Source organism: Erythranthe guttata, chromosome 12 (genome assembly GCF_056151865.1).
Source record: "Erythranthe guttata isolate IM_541 chromosome 12, IM_541, whole genome shotgun sequence".
In the NCBI taxonomy this organism is placed as follows: domain Eukaryota; kingdom Viridiplantae; phylum Streptophyta; class Magnoliopsida; order Lamiales; family Phrymaceae; genus Erythranthe; species Erythranthe guttata.
The window spans coordinates 918743-941098 of record NC_142544.1 but is presented as its reverse complement, the minus strand read 5'-3'; the positions used below and the strand labels follow the sequence as shown (position 1 = coordinate 941098).

The window sequence follows — 22356 nt, the reverse complement described above, 5'->3', positions numbered from 1 at the left end:
AAACAAAAAAGAAAAGAAAATCTATATAAAGCCAGCGAGCTGGCTCGTGAACAACTAAAAATGAGCTCAAGTTCGAGCTCGAAAAGTTCAAGCTTGAGCTCAAGCTTTTATCGAGCCAGTCATCGAGCAAGCAGCTCAGCTCATTTACACGCCTAATTAGAGGAAATGAAAAAAAATCACCAACAATAATAAGAAGTGAATGCCATCTATATAATATATAAATTGAAACCCTCATGCCCTAGAATTACGACATTTGGCATCCATGTAGGCATCCACGTAGGCAGCCTACTCATTGCACATGTGTCAATTTAAATTCAATTCAATTCAATGAATTATTAAATATCTTATATCCTAATATAACTTATTTACTATTTATACCATAATCAACCATTTTTCATATAATTAATTCGGATTTTAAAATTGTAAGTATTCATTTCTACCAAATCCCCACCAAATCCGCCTGGTGGTGTAGTTCATTTGAGCATTTAATTTAGCATATAAATAATCGGCACTTTAATTTAAAAAAAAAAATCGGTACTTTAATTAATTATTTCCATAAATGACCAATTACAACAAATCATGGAAATCTTTATAACAAATTGATTTATTTGTACTCAATCAATCCGGATTTCTTGCACAATGATTACAAATTTATATTAATATCAACATAATATACTTTCCTAATTCATTAATGTCTAAAATATCTTCTTAAACACATCCTAATCCTAAATCCTATAAATACTCAATAGTTTTCCCTCATTTTCACATTGCCGGATCATATTTATTTTTCATTTGAATGTGTATTTGCTCTTTATACAATTGTTAATTGGTTAGTTTTTTTGATATTCTTTTTTCATTATTTTTCGCTGTTAATTTTTTTCCATCTCCTCTTCCTTTTCTGCTTTTTGATTATTCGTTGTATTATGTCTTTATTATTCATCTTAAGTAATATATTGTGGTATGTAAACATTCTGATTTTATTTCGTTATTATTTTTTAGTGTTAATTCACTATTTTTTAATTCTTATTTATTTTAGATGTTTCATTTCAATTTTATTTTGTTGTTATGTTCTTTTTTATGTTATTCTTGATGTTTATATTTTTTTGTTAATGGTTGTAATTTTTTTTCTTTTAATTTCTTTTGTTTTCAGGATATACATAAGATGTGTAATATGCATCTATCTAACCAAAAAGAACTCAACAATGAGTTGGTTTACGTGTGATATCCAGACATTACAAGTGAAAAATGTAATAGACAAACTGTAACAACTATTATAGACTCATTACTATAAACAATTACTCTATTATTATATAAAGTTTCGGTTCGGAATAAACAGTTATTGGGCAGTTTTCTCCATAATTCCAATGTGTGGTATACTTACTGTCAAGTTTTTGGTCTATTAATGTATTTATTATTGTAAAGAAGTATGTTTACAGTTTCCCTTAAAAAAAGAATTATGTCTACAGTTTTCGTCTATCAATTTCACAGAACATTATTTTTTGAGTGAATTGCCTTTTTAATCTATTATTGTATTACTGTATTAATCTGCCTATAATTATTGTTTCCATACATAAATAACAACCAATCCGTCAAATAGTTTTGAGTGAATTAGTTTCCTTACACACCATTTCCAGTTTAAGAATAAATCGTCCATTTAATACATTCATTTTCGTCGTCAGCCTGAATCATTATCTTCTAATTTTTATCCTAGGATTTTAATCTTAATTACTCATTTTTTGTCTCTATTCTTCAATCGTTGCATTGCTTTTTTTTAGTACAAAGTTTGTTTTTTACATAAGCTTTTCTGCGTTTGTGTTTCATATAATTTATATACATAATCGATCATCATTAATAGTAAATTTGCTTATTTGGTGACATTCGATGCACATTTTCATAATTACTAAAAACTTTAACAATATTTCCTTATAAAATATGTTATAGTTTGGAAACTAATATTATGAAAATATAATTAATCATTTTAATATAATTCATTATATTAACGTTTTTTTTTTCCTATTCTTTTAAATTTACAAATAATTATAAATCATGGAGTACGAAATATTTTAATTAGAATTTGAATTAATCTAGATAATATTTTTATTTGAAATAATTCAACTATTAAAAAGTGAAAAAAAATGTCAAAATTAATTCATATGTAGTATTAGTATTAGCATTAACATCGCTATTAGTATTAGCATTAGTGTTAGCACCGAAATTAGTATTTGGATTAACATTATTATTAACATTAACAATAACATTATTAGTATTATTATTAGTATAACTGTTTGTATTAGTATTAGTATTAGCATTAGTATCACTATTATGAATAGTATTAGTAATTAGTATAAGCATTGGGATTAGTATTTGTATTAGTATTAGCATTAAAATTAACAGTAATATTAGTATAAGTGTTAGTATTGGTATTAATATTAGTATTAGTATGAGTAATAGTATTATCATACGTGTTAGTATCAGTATCAGTAACAGTGTATCGGTATCAGTGTTAGTGTTAGTATCAGTAATAATATCAATATCAGTGTAAGTATAAGTATGAGTATCACTATCAGTCTTAGTATCGTTATCGGTAGCAGTATGAGTATAAGTGTATTAGTGTCAGTGTAAGTATCAGTACCAGTCAGCATAAGTATACGTATCAGTATCGGTATCAGTATAAGTATCAGTATCAATATCAAAATCAATATCAATGTATGTGTTAATGAGTTAGTATTAGTAACAATATCTATAACAGTGTCAGTATAAGTATAAGTATCAATATTAGTATCAATATCAGTATCAGTATCAATCTCGGTATCAGTATCAGTATAAGTATCAGTGTCAGTGTCAGTGTTAGGATATATCATTATCAGTAACAGGGTTAATGTCAGTGTCAGTATCAGTATCAATATAATTGCCAGTATCAGGTGCAATATGTATGAGTATCAGTATAAATATAAGTATAAGTATCAGTATCAGTATCAGTATCAATATCAGTGTCAGTATATATCAATATCAGTATATGTGTAACTATTAGTATCAGTATTTATATCAATATCAGTATCAATATCAATATAAGTATCAGTCTCAGTAACAATATCAATTTCAATATCAATATCATTATCATTATCAATATCATTATTGGTAATAGTATAGGTATCAATATCAGTATCAGTGTCAGTGTCAGTATTAGTGTTAGTGTCAGTATCAGAATTAGTTTCAGTATCATTGTCAAGTATCAGTATCAGTATCAATATCAATATCAGTATTTTGTATCACTATTAGTGTTAATGTCGGTATCAGTATCAGTATCCCTATGAGTATCAATAACAGTATCATTATCAATGCCCGTAGCAATATCTGTTGTATCAGTATCAATGTTCTTAAAGGCGGTTATCGGGTACGTGGCGGTTAGGGACCGCCACACGATAAATCGGCGCGGCAGTGATTTATCGGAGATAAATTGGAAATATATCGATTTTTAAATTTAGTGTAATATATTTCTAAATATTATTTGTAAATACTCAAAATATATATAAAAGAATATTTAAACATAATTATATCCTATCATTCATATGTTACTAGTACTACACCCGTGCGATGCACGGGGTATTCATCGTAAAACAAATATTGAATAATAAAAAAAGTTCTCAAAATAGTAAGATCAATTATTGATATGTAATACAAATAAGTAAAAAATATTAAAAAAAGGATAACTAATTTGTATTGTGTAAGTGATGAAATAAGCCAAAATAAATGAAAAAACTAAACATCGAAGCTTTTAATTTCCACATACAAAGAGCGAATATAGTTGGTCCCAAGTTTAACAACCATAATGATATATGAACGTTCAAATCTTGAATTTGATCCAAACAATCAGTATCATTTTGTTTGATACCAACCGCCCTAAACGCATGCAACAAATCCAATACAATGCAACTCACCTACATATGTTGTACAATGGTCATATGAAATATGTAAATTGTTACCAAAACAATACCAATATAACTGTTTAATGGCATAAAGTTATTGTAAAAAAATTACCTTCATGAAATATAGTGAGCGGAGTCCATAGCAAATTCGTAGTACAATTAAAATAAACCTATAAATGAGGAATAACAAAACATTTAAATAATAGATAATAAAGGTCACCATGGAATATTGTAATTTTTTTATATATATAAAATTACATTCATATACGCTGAAAAACTTCCTTGTATATACAACATTATTTGTAATGCTGGTCGTATCACCAGATTCCGAGTTAATCAAATCTTTATGCCATTTCGACTCTTAACTCTCGAGAGTACGACATAGAGCTGTCCGTGACTGAAAACAGGTCTCGGCAAGTACACGCCTACATGAGAAATAATTTGTCCTTGACTTTTATTGATTGTCATTGCGAATGATACCATTAGCGGAAACTGACGTCCCTGGAATATAATAGGCAATGCATAGTTGGACGGTACCAAAGTCATTCTAGGAATGAACACCGAATCACCAACATGTTTACCGGAGGGGATCATGCAGTTGAGAACGTGTTTTCCCATATTAATAACCTGAAGCCTTGTTCCACGCACAATCCTCTAGCCTGATCAATATTTCTGATGAGCATAATGGGAACACCTCTTTTCAATGTCAGCTTATACGGTGGAATTTCGGAGCATGACATCCGATATTTAACTCTTTCTTGCACATACTATCGGAGCTGAAATAGACCTTCTCCTCTCATGTTATGATCGATAAAAAAATGATCGTTCACAAAACCGACACTTTCATTAGTGGGTGCAAGAATTGCGCGGCCTTCGAGATACTCGGGAATAAACAGGTTGGTCACCAAATCGGGATAACAAACTCGATAAGATCCAAAAAGGGATCTGCAGAATTACGAATCAGCATGTCATCGGGAATTTCAATTGTGGCATCACCGTCATTTACCTCGCCAGCATCGCCATTGCCGATATTAATTTCTAGTCCGCAAATTCTCTTATTTCATCTACATTGGCGGAAGAGAAGGACGACTGAAGTCTCATGTTCTTGTTCAACTTCATAACCTTACATTGTATACACAACGGTGATAAATTGATTGTAGCATGAACATTGTCTTGTCTCAACGCTTTCAACACAACTGGCAGAATTTGCCGACAGTCCTCCAAGAACTACAACCTTGCCTCCGAATGACATATCTGAATCAAGTATAAATTTCATTGTTCTGTCAAGTGCGTCGAAACAGTACTTGTACAAATCTCGAATGCGCAGTTCTGCCACGGGGAAGTAGAAGCAAAGCAATACCGCTGGAAGCAGCATCTATAATTATTTCCCCTTTTGAACGGATAGCAGCCGATAAAGTTTTCCATATGAAAGTCTTCCCCATTCCTCCATGCCCACAAAGAAAGAACAGTCCATCTTTACATTTGTAACGGCATCCATGATATCATCGAAAACGTTTTTCTATTCATCAGTAATGGATGAAATGTATTTCTTAAGTTCTTCATGCATCGCATCAACGTCATAGTCCAACTCGTCGAGAACCAATCTATTTGACGTGGCGTCCGTCATCGACCCAATTGGAATCGACATTGGGGGAAGTTACTCAAGCTTTTGGTGTTGCTTTGTAATATGTTTTCTATTTCGATCAAAACTCAGTTTCTCATATTATCGTCGGACACAAGTGGACCTTCAATATAGTATAATATGAAAAATCAACAAAATGCGGCGATTAAAAAAATATATACTTTTAATTCAAACATTTGTAGTAAATTGTGGAAAAATGTAAAATGTGTTGTCATACTTGAATGGGTACGACGTTGTTGCAGTTTGTAAGCAATGTCCTCTACGAATTCCTTCCAGCAACACTCCCACACATATGTTGGTCTGTTCATATTATTTGCGACCAAAAGTACGACGAATAATCGTCTCACATAGTCACCACTGGCCCACTCGTTTGCCTCATTTATGCCAGCTATGTACTATTTGTCGTCGTCTAGCAGTCCCAGCGCAAAGCACACATCTTTGAAAGTTGGGTAGACGCGATCCTCGATTTTCCTATGATCATCGTAACACGTGCAACCTCTTTGAAAGTTCAGCAACAGTCTCAAGTAATAGTCTTCACCCCTGCCCGGCGGTACATTAGTAATAACCCTTCCTATCGAGAATCCTATCTTTCTCGGCATCCAACAGCGAGCTTTTTCCTTATAGATTTTTTTTTCCCTTAACTCTCCATACCTCAAATTTCTAGCTTCAGGGTACAACTTATTCGCATAGAATCAAGTAAGGAACATTGTTTGCTTCGCAGTCGGTCTGTTCAGCACATCAACTAATGAGTCACTATTCGTAAACAAAACAGTCTGACTGCCTGGAATATGAAAGTTTAACCTAATCACTGGTTGATCTCTAAAGTGAATGTCAAAGCTAAATAACCTCCAAGCAGCCTCGCATTCCGAAAGATATCTGGAGTCGTAGTATATCTTTATCTTATCGCAACTTTCGGGAGTTGCATCTGGATTAGTTGATTGATAAAATGCCGTTGTGACCCGATTGTGTCCTTTGTTGACGTACTTGAATAAGTACTTTATCAACTGAAATTTTTACATTTTAAACGTATTTTATAAAAATTGTATGCAAATCTTTTCAATGATTGATGTGAGAATATTTATACTATTATAAGAGTAGACAATGTGTAAAATATATAATATGTTATATTATTAAATTATAAATTAATACTTACATGCTCTAATGCGACCAAATATTTTGCCTTCTTCAAATCTGACATCAGAACTGTCGAGCTTCATCTTAAAAACTCGAGCAAGAATATCGGGACGGTCTTCACCCGTGCGTTGCACGGAGGTCAGTTTCAATTAGTGATGCACATTAGTCAAACTACAATCCAAATTATAAAGATTGCAAAAAAGATGAGATTTATACGCCAGTACCATGACATACCGATTTGTTAAACATGAAAGGAAGAATACCACATATTACTAATACTAATTTTAGTACTAATACTAATAATAATACTAACACTAATAATAATACTAACACTAATAATACTAATACAAATACTAATATTAATCATAATCCTAATCCAAATCTTAATGCTAATTATAATCCAAATTCTAATACTAATCATAATCCTAACACTATTACTAATCACTTATTGTAATCTTACTAATATTAATACTAAAACTAAAATTAATACTAATACTAATACTAATACTAATACTAATACTAATACTAATACTAATACTAATACTAATACTAATACTAATACTAATACTAATACTAATACTAATACTAATACTAATACTAATACTAATACTAATACTAATACTAATACTAATACTAATACTAATACTAATTCTAATACTAATACTAATACTAATACTAATACTAATACTAATACTAATACTAATACTAATACTAATACTAATACTAATACTAATACTAATACTAATATTAATACTTATACTAATACTAATACTAATATTAATACTAATACTATACCAATACTTATACTAATACATATATTAATATCGATACTAATATTGATATTAGAGTTGATATCAATATTGATACTAATAGTGATACTAATACTGATACTAATACCGATATTAATACCGATACTAATACCAATACTAATATTGATACTAATACTGATATTAATATTAATACTCGTACTGATACTAATACTAATACTAATACTAAAACTAATACTAATACTCATACTAATACTAATATTAATACTAATACTAATACTAATACTAATACTAATACTAATACTAATACTAATACTAATACTAATACTAATACTAATACGAATACTAATACTAATACTAATACGAATACTAATAGTAATACTAATATACTAAGACTAATATTAATACTAATACTAATACTAACACTAATACTAATACTAATACTAATACTAATACTAATACTAATACTAATACTAATACTAATACTAATACTAATACTAATACTAATACTAATACTAATACTAATACTAATACTAATACTAATACTAATATTATTTTTAATCCTAAGACTAATCATAATCCTAATACTATTACTAATACTAAACCAACAAATACTAATACTAATAATAATAGTAATACTAATACTAATATTAAAACTTATATTGATACTTATATTAATACTAATACTGATACTCATACTGATACTAATACTGATACTCATACTCATATTGATACTCATACTAATCCTAACATCAATATTAATACTATTGCTAATATTAATACTAATGCTAATATTAATACTAATACTAATACTAATACTAATACTAATACTAATACTAATACTAATACTAATACTAATACTAATACTAATACAAATACTAACATTAACACTAACACTAACACTAATACTAATACTAATACAAATACTAATACTATTACTAATACCAGTGTTCTAAAAATCGGCAGAGGCGGCCGATTAATTGGTCTCCGAGGCGGAGGCGGTCCAAAACCTTTACGATTTTAGTGTAAAGGTTTGAAAAATCGGTTTTTTGCCTGTGAGGCGGTTTGGGGCGGGTTGAGGCAGTCCGAGGCGGTCAAACCTTTAAGGCGGGTCAAACTTCGGTGTCAAAAATCGGCAAAAAATCGGTCAAAAATCGTTTTTTTTTTAATACTTCAAAATAAAAGTTGGGATTTTAATAAAAAAAAATGAGTTTATGTTTTATTTTGTTTATGTTAACTGTTATTTTTAAAGAACTAATAATGTATGCCAGAAATGTTCAAGAATAAATGTAAATTCAAAAAATTGTCATTTTATTTATATTTTATAAGGATATTTATGTATTATGATCTTATTATTATTAAACTTTTATTATGTTATTAGGATATATACATGATGGAGATATAACTATGTTTAAATATATTTTTATATATGTTGAGTATTTATAAATAATATCTAGAAATATATTATATTAAATTTTAAAAACCGATTTATTTCCAATTTATCACGATTAATCACCGCCGCACCGATTAATCGTGAGTCGGTCCCTGGCCGCCTCCGACCCGATAACCTCTTTTTACAACCTTGACTAATACTAATGCTTATACAAAAACTAATATTAATAAAAATAATAATAATACTAATACTAATATTGATATTGATATACTGATACTGATATTGATACTGATACCTGACATTGATACTGAAACTAATACTAATATTGAGACTAACATTGATACTGATATTGATATAGATATCGATACTAATATTGATACTGATTCATAGACTAATACTGGTATTGACACTAATATTGATATTGACACTGATACTGATACTGATATTGATACTGATATATATTGACACTGATACTGATACTGATACTTATACTTATACTTATACTTATACTTATACTTATACTTATACTTATACTTATACTTATACTTATACTGATCAGTGTTCTAAATAGCGGCCGTGGCGGTCGATATATCGGCCGCCATATTGGTATCGGTTATAAACCTTTACGATTTTGTTGAGGCGGTTTGGAATATCGTTTTTTTACGGCGAGGCGGTTTGCGGCGGTTTTTTGGCGGGTCAAACCGATATATCGGTCAACAAATCGGGCTTTTTTTTTTTTTTTTATAAATTTAAATTAAAATTAAAATATGTTTTGATTTTTTGTTTTTCTCCAATTCTTTCAACTTCCAAAACCAAACCAAGTACTACCCCACAATTTATGTTTTGTTGTGTTTATATTAATTGTTGATGCGAAAGACTTGCGTAGTATTTGTATTTCGTAAGAATCTTTTATTATATTATGATCTTATTATTTTTAATTTTTTTTTATTTATTGAGTAATTAGAATTATATAATAACATATGAATGATAGGATATAATTATGTTTAAATATTCTTTTATATATATTTTGAGTATTTACAAATAATATTTAGAAATATATTACACTAAATTTAAAAATCGATATATTTCCAATTTATCTCCGATAAATCACTGCCGCGCCGATTTATCGTGTGGCGGTCCCTAACCGCCACGTACCCGATAACCGCCTTTAAGAACATTGATACTGATACAACAGATATTGCTACGGGCATTGATAATGATACTGTTATTGATACTCATAGGGATACTGATACTGATACCGACATTAACACTAATAGTGATACAAAATACTGATATTGATATTGATACTGATACTGATACTTGACAATGATACTGAAACTAATTCTGATACTGACACTAACACTAATACTGACACTGACACTGATACTGATATTGATACCTATACTATTACCAATAATGATATTGATAATGATAATGATATTGATATTGAAATTGATATTGTTACTGAGACTGATACTTATATTGATATTGATACTGATATTGATATAAATACTGATACTAATAGTTACACATATACTGATATTGATATATACTGACACTGATATTGATACTGATACTGATACTGATACTTATACTTATATTTATACTGATACTCATACATATTGCACCTGATACTGGCAATTATATTGATACTGATACTGACACTGACATTAACCCTGTTACTGATAATGATATATCCTAACACTGACACTGACACTGATACTTATACTGATACTGATACCGAGATTGATACTGATACTGATATTGATACTAATATTGATACTTATACTTATACTGACACTGTTATAGATATTGTTACTAATACTAACTCATTAACACATACATTGATATTGATTTTGATATTGATACTGATACTTATACTGATACCGATACTGATACGTATACTTATGCTGACTGGTACTGATACTTACACTGACACTAATACACTTATACTCATACTGCTACCGATAACGATACTAAGACTGATAGTGATACTCATACTTATACTTACACTGATATTGATATTATTACTGATACTAACACTAACACTGATACCGATACACTGTTACTGATACTGATACTAACACGTATGATAATACTATTACTCATACTAATACTAATATTAATACCAATACTAACACTTATACTAATATTACTGTTAATTTTAATGCTAATACTAATACAAATACTAATCCCAATGCTTATACTAATTACTAATACTATTCATAATAGTGATACTAATGCTAATACTAATACTAATACAAACAGTTATACTAATAATAATACTAATAATGTTATTGTTAATGTTAATAATAATGTTAATCCAAATACTAATTTCGGTGCTAACACTAATGCTAATACTAATAGCGATGTTAATGCTAATACTAATACTACATATGAATTAATTTTGACATTTTTTTCACTTTTTAATAGTTGAATTATTTCAAATAAAAATATTATCTAGATTAATTCAAATTCTAATTAAAATATTTCGTACTCCATGATTTATAATTATTTGTAAATTTAAAAGAATAGGAAAAAAAAAACGTTAATATAATGAATTATATTAAAATGATTAATTATATTTTCATAATATTAGTTTCCAAACTATAACATATTTTATAAGGAAATATTGTTAAAGTTTTTAGTAATTATGAAAATGTGCATCGAATGTCACCAAATAAGCAAATTTACTATTAATGATGATCGATTATGTATATAAATTATATGAAACACAAACGCAGAAAAGCTTATGTAAAAAACAAACTTTGTACTAAAAAAAAGCAATGCAACGATTGAAGAATAGAGACAAAAAATGAGTAATTAAGATTAAAATCCTAGGATAAAAATTAGAAGATAATGATTCAGGCTGACGACGAAAATGAATGTATTAAATGGACGATTTATTCTTAAACTGGAAATGGTGTGTAAGGAAACTAATTCACTCAAAACTATTTGACGGATTGGTTGTTATTTATGTATGGAAACAATAATTATAGGCAGATTAATACAGTAATACAATAATAGATTAAAAAGGCAATTCACTCAAAAAATAATGTTCTGTGAAATTGATAGACGAAAACTGTAGACATAATTCTTTTTTTAAGGGAAACTGTAAACATACTTCTTTACAATAATAAATACATTAATAGACCAAAAACTTGACAGTAAGTATACCACACATTGGAATTATGGAGAAAACTGCCCAATAACTGTTTATTCCGAACCGAAACTTTATATAATAATAGAGTAATTGTTTATAGTAATGAGTCTATAATAGTTGTTACAGTTTGTCTATTACATTTTTCACTTGTAATGTCTGGATATCACACGTAAACCAACTCATTGTTGAGTTCTTTTTGGTTAGATAGATGCATATTACACATCTTATGTATATCCTGAAAACAAAAGAAATTAAAAGAAAAAAAATTACAACCATTAACAAAAAAATATAAACATCAAGAATAACATAAAAAAGAACATAACAACAAAATAAAATTGAAATGAAACATCTAAAATAAATAAGAATTAAAAAATAGTGAATTAACACTAAAAAATAATAACGAAATAAAATCAGAATGTTTACATACCACAATATATTACTTAAGATGAATAATAAAGACATAATACAACGAATAATCAAAAAGCAGAAAAGGAAGAGGAGATGGAAAAAAATTAACAGCGAAAAATAATGAAAAAAGAATATCAAAAAAACTAACCAATTAACAATTGTATAAAGAGCAAATACACATTCAAATGAAAAATAAATATGATCCGGCAATGTGAAAATGAGGGAAAACTATTGAGTATTTATAGGATTTAGGATTAGGATGTGTTTAAGAAGATATTTTAGACATTAATGAATTAGGAAAGTATATTATGTTGATATTAATATAAATTTGTAATCATTGTGCAAGAAATCCGGATTGATTGAGTACAAATAAATCAATTTGTTATAAAGATTTCCATGATTTGTTGTAATTGGTCATTTATGGAAATAATTAATTAAAGTACCGATTTTTTTTTTTAAATTAAAGTGCCGATTATTTATATGCTAAATTAAATGCTCAAATGAACTACACCACCAGGCGGATTTGGTGGGGATTTGGTAGAAATGAATACTTACAATTTTAAAATCCGAATTAATTATATGAAAAATGGTTGATTATGGTATAAATAGTAAATAAGTTATATTAGGATATAAGATATTTAATAATTCATTGAATTGAATTGAATTTAAATTGACACATGTGCAATGAGTAGGCTGCCTACGTGGATGCCTACATGGATGCCAAATGTCGTAATTCTAGGGCATGAGGGTTTCAATTTATATATTATATAGATTATATAATTCTAATTACTCAATAAATAAAAAAAAATTAAAAATAATAAGATCATAATATAATAAAAGATTCTTACGAAATACAAATACTACGCAAGTCTTTCGCATCAACAATTAATATAAACACAACAAAACATAAATTGTGGGGTAGTACTTGGTTTGGTTTTGGAAGTTGAAAGAATTGGAGAAAAACAAAAAATCAAAACATATTTTAATTTTAATTTAAATTTATAAAAAAAAAAAAAAAAGCCCGATTTGTTGACCGATATATCGGTTTGACCCGCCAAAAAACCGCCGCAAACCGCCTCGCCGTAAAAAAACGATATTCCAAACCGCCTCAACAAAATCGTAAAGGTTTATAACCGATACCAATATGGCGGCCGATATATCGACCGCCACGGCCGCTATTTAGAACACTGATCAGTATAAGTATAAGTATAAGTATAAGTATAAGTATAAGTATAAGTATAAGTATAAGTATAAGTATCAGTATCAGTATCAGTGTCAATATATATCAGTATCAATATCAGTATCAGTATCAGTGTCAATATCAATATTAGTGTCAATACCAGTATTAGTCTATGAATCAGTATCAATATTAGTATCGATATCTATATCAATATCAGTATCAATGTTAGTCTCAATATTAGTATTAGTTTCAGTATCAATGTCAGGTATCAGTATCAATATCAGTATCAGTATATCAATATCAATATTAGTATTAGTATTATTATTATTTTTATTAATATTAGTTTTTGTATAAGCATTAGTATTAGTCAAGGTTGTAAAAAGAGGTTATCGGGTCGGAGGCGGCCAGGGACCGACTCACGATTAATCGGTGCGGCGGTGATTAATCGTGATAAATTGGAAATAAATCGGTTTTTAAAATTTAATATAATATATTTCTAGATATTATTTATAAATACTCAACATATATAAAAATATATTTAAACATAGTTATATCTCCATCATGTATATATCCTAATAACATAATAAAAGTTTAATAATAATAAGATCATAATACATAAATATCCTTATAAAATATAAATAAAATGACAATTTTTTGAATTTACATTTATTCTTGAACATTTCTGGCATACATTATTAGTTCTTTAAAAATAACAGTTAACATAAACAAAATAAAACATAAACTCATTTTTTTTTATTAAAATCCCAACTTTTATTTTGAAGTATTAAAAAAAAACGATTTTTGACCGATTTTTTGCCGATTTTTGACACCGAAGTTTGACCCGCCTTAAAGGTTTGACCGCCTCGGACTGCCTCAACCCGCCCCAAACCGCCTCACAGGCAAAAAACCGATTTTTCAAACCTTTACACTAAAATCGTAAAGGTTTTGGACCGCCTCCGCCTCGGAGACCAATTAATCGGCCGCCTCTGCCGATTTTTAGAACACTGGTATTAGTAATAGTATTAGTATTTGTATTAGTATTAGTATTAGTGTTAGTGTTAGTGTTAATGTTAGTATTTGTATTAGTATTAGTATTAGTATTAGTATTAGTATTAGTATTAGTATTAGTATTAGTATTAGTATTAGTATTAGTATTAATATTAGCATTAGTATTAATATTAGCAATAGTATTAATATTGATGTTAGGATTAGTATGAGTATCAATATGAGTATGAGTATCAGTATTAGTATCAGTATGAGTATCAGTATTAGTATTAATATAAGTATCAATATAAGTTTTAATATTAGTATTAGTATTACTATTATTATTAGTATTAGTATTTGTTGGTTTAGTATTAGTAATAGTATTAGGATTATGATTAGTCTTAGGATTAAAAATAATATTAGTATTAGTATTAGTATTAGTATTAGTATTAGTATTAGTATTAGTATTAGTATTAGTATTAGTATTAGTATTAGTATTAGTATTAGTATTAGTATTAGTATTAGTATTAGTATTAGTGTTAGTATTAGTATTAGTATTAATATTAGTCTTAGTATATTAGTATTACTATTAGTATTCGTATTAGTATTAGTATTAGTATTCGTATTAGTATTAGTATTAGTATTAGTATTAGTATTAGTATTAGTATTAGTATTAGTATTAGTATTAGTATTAGTATTAATATTAGTATTAGTATGAGTATTAGTATTAGTTTTAGTATTAGTATTAGTATTAGTATCAGTACGAGTATTAATATTAATATCAGTATTAGTATCAATATTAGTATTGGTATTAGTATCGGTATTAATATCGGTATTAGTATCAGTATTAGTATCACTATTAGTATCAATATTGATATCAACTCTAATATCAATATTAGTATCGATATTAATATATGTATTAGTATAAGTATTGGTATAGTATTAGTATTAATATTAGTATTAGTATTAGTATAAGTATTAATATTAGTATTAGTATTAGTATTAGTATTAGTATTAGTATTAGTATTAGTATTAGTATTAGTATTAGTATTAGTATTAGTATTAGTATTAGTATTAGAATTAGTATTAGTATTAGTATTAGTATTAGTATTAGTATTAGTATTAGTATTAGTATTAGTATTAGTATTAGTATTAGTATTAGTATTAGTATTAGTATTAGTATTAGTATTAGTATTAGTATTAGTATTAGTATTAGTATTAGTATTAGTATTAGTATTAATTTTAGTTTTAGTATTAATATTAGTAAGATTACAATAAGTGATTAGTAATAGTGTTAGGATTATGATTAGTATTAGAATTTGGATTATAATTAGCATTAAGATTTGGATTAGGATTATGATTAATATTAGTATTTGTATTAGTATTATTAGTGTTAGTATTATTATTAGTGTTAGTATTATTATTAGTATTAGTACTAAAATTAGTATTAGTAATATGTGGTATTCTTCCTTTCATGTTTAACAAATCGGTATGTCATGGTACTGGCGTATAAATCTCATCTTTTTTGCAATCTTTATAATTTGGATTGTAGTTTGACTAATGTGCATCACTAATTGAAACTGACCTCCGTGCAACGCACGGGTGAAGACCGTCCCGATATTCTTGCTCGAGTTTTTAAGATGAAGCTCGACAGTTCTGATGTCAGATTTGAAGAAGGCAAAATATTTGGTCGCATTAGAGCATGTAAGTATTAATTTATAATTTAATAATATAACATATTATATATTTTACACATTGTCTACTCTTATAATAGTATAAATATTCTCACATCAATCATTGAAAAGATTTGCATACAATTTTTATAAAATACGTTTAAAATGTAAAAATTTCAGTTGATAAAGTACTTATTCAAGTACGTCAACAAAGGACACAATCGGGTCACAACGGCATTTTATCAATCAACTAATCCAGATGCAACTCCCGAAAGTTGCGATAAGATAAAGATATACTACGACTCCAGATATCTTTCGGAATGCGAGGCTGCTTGGAGGTTATTTAGCTTTGACATTCACTTTAGAGATCAACCAGTGATTAGGTTAAACTTTCATATTCCAGGCAGTCAGACTGTTTTGTTTACGAATAGTGACTCATTAGTTGATGTGCTGAACAGACCGACTGCGAAGCAAACAATGTTCCTTACTTGATTCTATGCGAATAAGTTGTACCCTGAAGCTAGAAATTTGAGGTATGGAGAGTTAAGGGAAAAAAAAATCTATAAGGAAAAAGCTCGCTGTTGGATGCCGAGAAAGATAGGATTCTCGATAGGAAGGGTTATTACTAATGTACCGCCGGGCAGGGGTGAAGACTATTACTTGAGACTGTTGCTGAACTTTCAAAGAGGTTGCACGTGTTACGATGATCATAGGAAAATCGAGGATCGCGTCTACCCAACTTTCAAAGATGTGTGCTTTGCGCTGGGACTGCTAGACGACGACAAATAGTACATAGCTGGCATAAATGAGGCAAACGAGTGGGCCAGTGGTGACTATGTGAGACGATTATTCGTCGTACTTTTGGTCGCAAATAATATGAACAGACCAACATATGTGTGGGAGTGTTGCTGGAAGGAATTCGTAGAGGACATTGCTTACAAACTGCAACAACGTCGTACCCATTCAAGTATGACAACACATTTTACATTTTTCCACAATTTACTACAAATGTTTGAATTAAAAGTATATATTTTTTTAATCGCCGCATTTTGTTGATTTTTCATATTATACTATATTGAAGGTCCACTTGTGTCCGACGATAATATGAGAAACTGAGTTTTGATCGAAATAGAAAACATATTACAAAGCAACACCAAAAGCTTGAGTAACTTCCCCCAATGTCGATTCCAATTGGGTCGATGACGGACGCCACGTCAAATAGATTGGTTCTCGACGAGTTGGACTATGACGTTGATGCGATGCATGAAGAACTTAAGAAATATATTTCATCCATTACTGATGAATAGAAAAACGTTTTCGATGATATCATGGATGCCGTTACAAATGTAAAGATGGACTGTTCTTTCTTTGTGGGCATGGAGGAATGGGGAAGACTTTCATATGGAAAACTTTATCGGCTGCTATCCGTTCAAAAGGGGAAATAATTATAGATGCTGCTTCCAGCGGTATTGCTTTGCTTCTACTTCCCCGTGGCAGAACTGCGCATTCGAGATTTGTACAAGTACTGTTTCGACGCACTTGACAGAACAATGAAATTTATACTTGATTCAGATATGTCATTCGGAGGCAAGGTTGTAGTTCTTGGAGGACTGTCGGCAAATTCTGCCAGTTGTGTTGAAAGCGTTGAGACAAGACAATGTTCATGCTACAATCAATTTATCACCGTTGTGTATACAATGTAAGGTTATGAAGTTGAACAAGAACATGAGACTTCAGTCGTCCTTCTCTTCCGCCAATGTAGATGAAATAAGAGAATTTGCGGACTAGAAATTAATATCGGCAATGGCGATGCTGGCGAGGTAAATGACGGTGATGCCACAATTGAAATTCCCGATGACATGCTGATTCGTAATTCTGCAGATCCCTTTTTGGATCTTATCGAGTTTGTTATCCCGATTTGGTGACCAACCTGTTTATTCCCGAGTATCTCGAAGGCCGCGCAATTCTTGCACCCACTAATGAAAGTGTCGGTTTTGTGAACGATCATTTTTTTATCGATCATAACATGAGAGGAGAAGGTCTATTTCAGCTCCGATAGTATGTGCAAGAAAGAGTTAAATATCGGATGTCATGCTCCGAAATTCCACCGTATAAGCTGACATTGAAAAGAGGTGTTCCCATTATGCTCATCAGAAATATTGATCAGGCTAGAGGATTGTGCGTGGAACAAGGCTTCAGGTTATTAATATGGGAAAACACGTTCTCAACTGCATGATCCCCTCCGGTAAACATGTTGGTGATTCGGTGTTCATTCCTAGAATGACTTTGGTACCGTCCAACTATGCATTGCCTATTATATTCCAGGGACGTCAGTTTCCGCTAATGGTATCATTCGCAATGACAATCAATAAAAGTCAAGGACAAATTATTTCTCATGTAGGCGTGTACTTGCCGAGACCTGTTTTCAGTCACGGACAGCTCTATGTCGTACTCTCGAGAGTTAAGAGTCGAAATGGCATAAAGATTTGATTAACTCGGAATCTGGTGATACGACCAGCATTACAAATAATGTTGTATATACAAGGAAGTTTTTCAGCGTATATGAATGTAATTTTATATATATAAAAAAATTACAATATTCCATGGTGACCTTTATTATCTATTATTTAAATGTTTTGTTATTCCTCATTTATAGGTTTATTTTAATTGTACTACGAATTTGCTATGGACTCCGCTCACTATATTTCATGAAGGTAATTTTTTTACAATAACTTTATGCCATTAAACAGTTATATTGGTATTGTTTTGGTAACAATTTACATATTTCATATGACCATTGTACAACATATGTAGGTGAGTTGCATTGTATTGGATTTGTTGCATGCGTTTAGGGCGGTTGGTATCAAACAAAATGATACTGATTGTTTGGATCAAATTCAAGATTTGAACGTTCATATATCATTATGGTTGTTAAACTTGGGACCAACTATATTCGCTCTTTGTATGTGGAAATTAAAAGCTTCGATGTTTAGTTTTTTCATTTATTTTGGCTTATTTCATCACTTACACAATACAAATTAGTTATCCTTTTTTTAATATTTTTTACTTATTTGTATTACATATCAATAATTGATCTTACTATTTTGAGAACTTTTTTTATTATTCAATATTTGTTTTACGATGAATACCCCGTGCATCGCACGGGTGTAGTACTAGTTTTATTACTAGTACAATATACTCGTATACACATACAACATCAAAATCAAAAGTTAAAGAACCCCTCCATTCCACAATCATCTAAATTATCCAACGAACTCGAAGGATTCATCGTATGATCTTGAAAGCAACAATCCTCAATCGAATCGAATCCATCGAGCAACCCTTCGAAAATCCCATTATTACCCTCCTCCATATTCCGCCCCGTTTCCTTATCCTCATCCTCACCCCCGGCCACCAACTCATCGTTCACCGCGGGCATGTGGCCCTCGAACAATGCCATGTGGCCGAACAACTTATCCTTCCTCGAGAAGGTGGTCCCGCAAGAGCACAGCCACTTGCTCTCGCCGCAATGCTTCAAATGGCTCTTCAAATCGGCCACAACCGAAAAGCTCTTGTTGTTGCACCGATTGCACGAGTACATTTTGGGGCAGTGGCTCCTCTTGAAGTGGTTCTTCACGCATACGCCGCTCTTCAGCGGCCGGAACTTCTTGTGCTGCTTGTTTCGATTGCACCCGACGTACGGGCACGAAAACCTCGTCGTTCTCCACCCGATCGAGCCGCCTTCGCCGACGACGACCTTCTCCGGCTTCGCTAATGCTTCCACGGTCTTGAATTGGTTGCCGTGTGCCCTCATGTGCATCCGTAAATTGGCGTCGCGCTTGAAACCCTTGCCGCAGATCTCGCAGAAATGGACGTGCTCCGCCAGCAGCTCCACCGCGTCCATTTCGATTATGTCGTAATCGTCTTCGGCGGCGGCGGCGGTGGCGGCGGCTGTTTCGTCCGCCACTTGGATCTCGACCTTCGGATCCTTCACGATTTGAACCGGGTTTGGATCCGGGTGACCCAGATTCGACACTTTTTCTTCCTGCTTGTAAACGAAGGAGAGAGGCGGAGTGCAGGAGAGAAGGGCGGCGCCGTTGACGATGATCTGATGGATGGCGGAGGAGATTTCGGAGGAGACCATGTCCATTTGGGGTTGACCGAGTAAAGTGTTGCTGTTGACTGAATCGGAGAGGAATCTCTGGAGAATATCCATTCGAGCTTGGACGCCGGAGAGGTTCATCAGCGGCACGCGCGGATCTGCGGCGGCGGCGGAGGATGTGCTGGGCGGCTTCGTCGCGGCGGGAGTGTGACGTATGTCGCCGGGAAATGACATCTTTTTTTCTTTTTCTATTTATCTTTTTCTTTTTTTTTTAAAGAAAAGTGAAAAATACATTAATTGGATGGGCTACTAAAAAAATTAAAGGGAAAGAAAATGTAGGGTTTTGGTTGGGGGTGAGAATTTATAGGGTGCGGAGCAAAGTTTGACTTTCCAAGTGTGGGTGCACGGTTGTTTCCACCCTACACCCGGTGACACTGGTGGATCTTCTGCTGACACGTATTATATTTAATTATTATCATATATTCCACCATTTGGGTTCATCTGTAGGGTTTTAGAAAAAAAGAAAAAAAAAATACACATGTCAGCAGAAAACAGATCAAGTGTTTATCACCAGGTGTAGAGTCGAACGAGTCGTAGGTGCAGTGAGTGGGTCCCACACTTGATAAATAGAAGTGGGACTTGAAATCAGGTGCGTCCAATTTGGTGAGAAAGGATAAGTATTCTAATATGATCTATATCTTTTATGCTCATATTCCCCCATTAAAAGGATATAGATAATGTACACACGTTATGGTGGAATTCATAATGCAATTTTCAACGATTTTAATTTTTAAAATTTTAAATTGTGAAATAATTCTTTTTATCTCAATTTTGAAATAAAAGAAAAAGAGTAAAAAATATTCGAATTAGGATGTTTTTATTTGCTTACGATGATTGTATTTATAATTTTAAACTTTATTATGTCCCATTATGTTTACTTTGAAGTTCGGGACTAATTGATTCAGCTTGATTTATCATGACTCAACAAAGTAAGACCCAACTGAATTGGATTCATGTCCAAAGAAGGAAATAAAACAATATGCGCAAGCATGAGACTGTCCGAGTAAACCAAAATTACGTGCGAGTACAAAGTAGCTGACGAGTAGCGAACAAAGAATAGGTGACAAGACGACCGGCGATGATATAACTTGGTATAAAATATATTACATTAATATGTTATTCTATAATTTATTTATCGGTAGGCCCAAATCGACGAAACATATGAAACTGGGCCGACTATAGAAAATGAAGCCCACTAAAGAAATATAGAGGGTTTCCTTTTTTTTTTTTTTTTTTTTTTTTTGAGGTAGAGAAAGAAATACGGGTGGTGATATACGCAGGCCAAATTAAACATTCAGGCACTTTTTTACTATGGTTTTTTACCTTTTTACCATAAGTATTTACCTTTTGTACTATTCCTACCAAATCCTATAAAAAAAGAAAACTCAACATTCAAAGTGAAAAATTTCAGATATTCAACAATTTTTGCGATGGATCCAAACAACTTAGACCCGAATGTAAGTTTTTCATTTTTTTCCCGAAAATTCATCTACTCGTGCGAATTTACGTGAGCACTTGCCAAGTGCTCGTGTAAATTCACACGAGTAGATGAATTTTATTTTTTATTCATGTGCTCGTGTGAATTTACGCGAGCACTTGGCAAGTGCTCGCGTAAATTCACACGAGCTCAAGAACTTTTTTTTTTTTTTTTTAATTAGCTCGTGTGATTTCACACGAGCAGAGGAGGTTTGCTCGTGTGAAATCACACGAGCAAAACGTCTCTGTTCGTGTGAAATCACACGAGCACCACAATTTTTTTTTTTTTTTTTTTTTTTAATAGTTTTATTCTTTAGTTTTATAATTTGCTAATTACATTAATATAAAAACAGGAAGTATACATAGATGTGGATGAAGATATTGAAACATTCGAGCTACATGATTTCAGTGAATTTTTCACAATTTCGACTGCATTTGATAGTAAAGA

The 22356-nt window shown here is 30.8% G+C and overlaps 1 protein-coding gene across 1 annotated transcript; it reads right to left on the bottom strand.

Moving 5' to 3' along the window:
• Positions 1 to 8: 8 nt before the first annotated feature.
• LOC105973113 (protein SENSITIVE TO PROTON RHIZOTOXICITY 1) lies at positions 9 to 20764 on the bottom strand. The gene is made up of 2 exons (XM_088826426.1): positions 19445 to 20764; positions 9 to 206 (listed from the first exon to the last, which is right to left on the bottom strand). The coding sequence occupies exon 1, from the start codon at positions 20604 to 20606 to the stop codon at positions 19494 to 19496; it is 1113 nt and encodes a 370-aa protein (XP_088682552.1). The 5' UTR covers positions 20607 to 20764; the 3' UTR covers positions 9 to 206; positions 19445 to 19493.
• Between the last annotated feature and the right edge of the window lie 1592 nt (positions 20765 to 22356).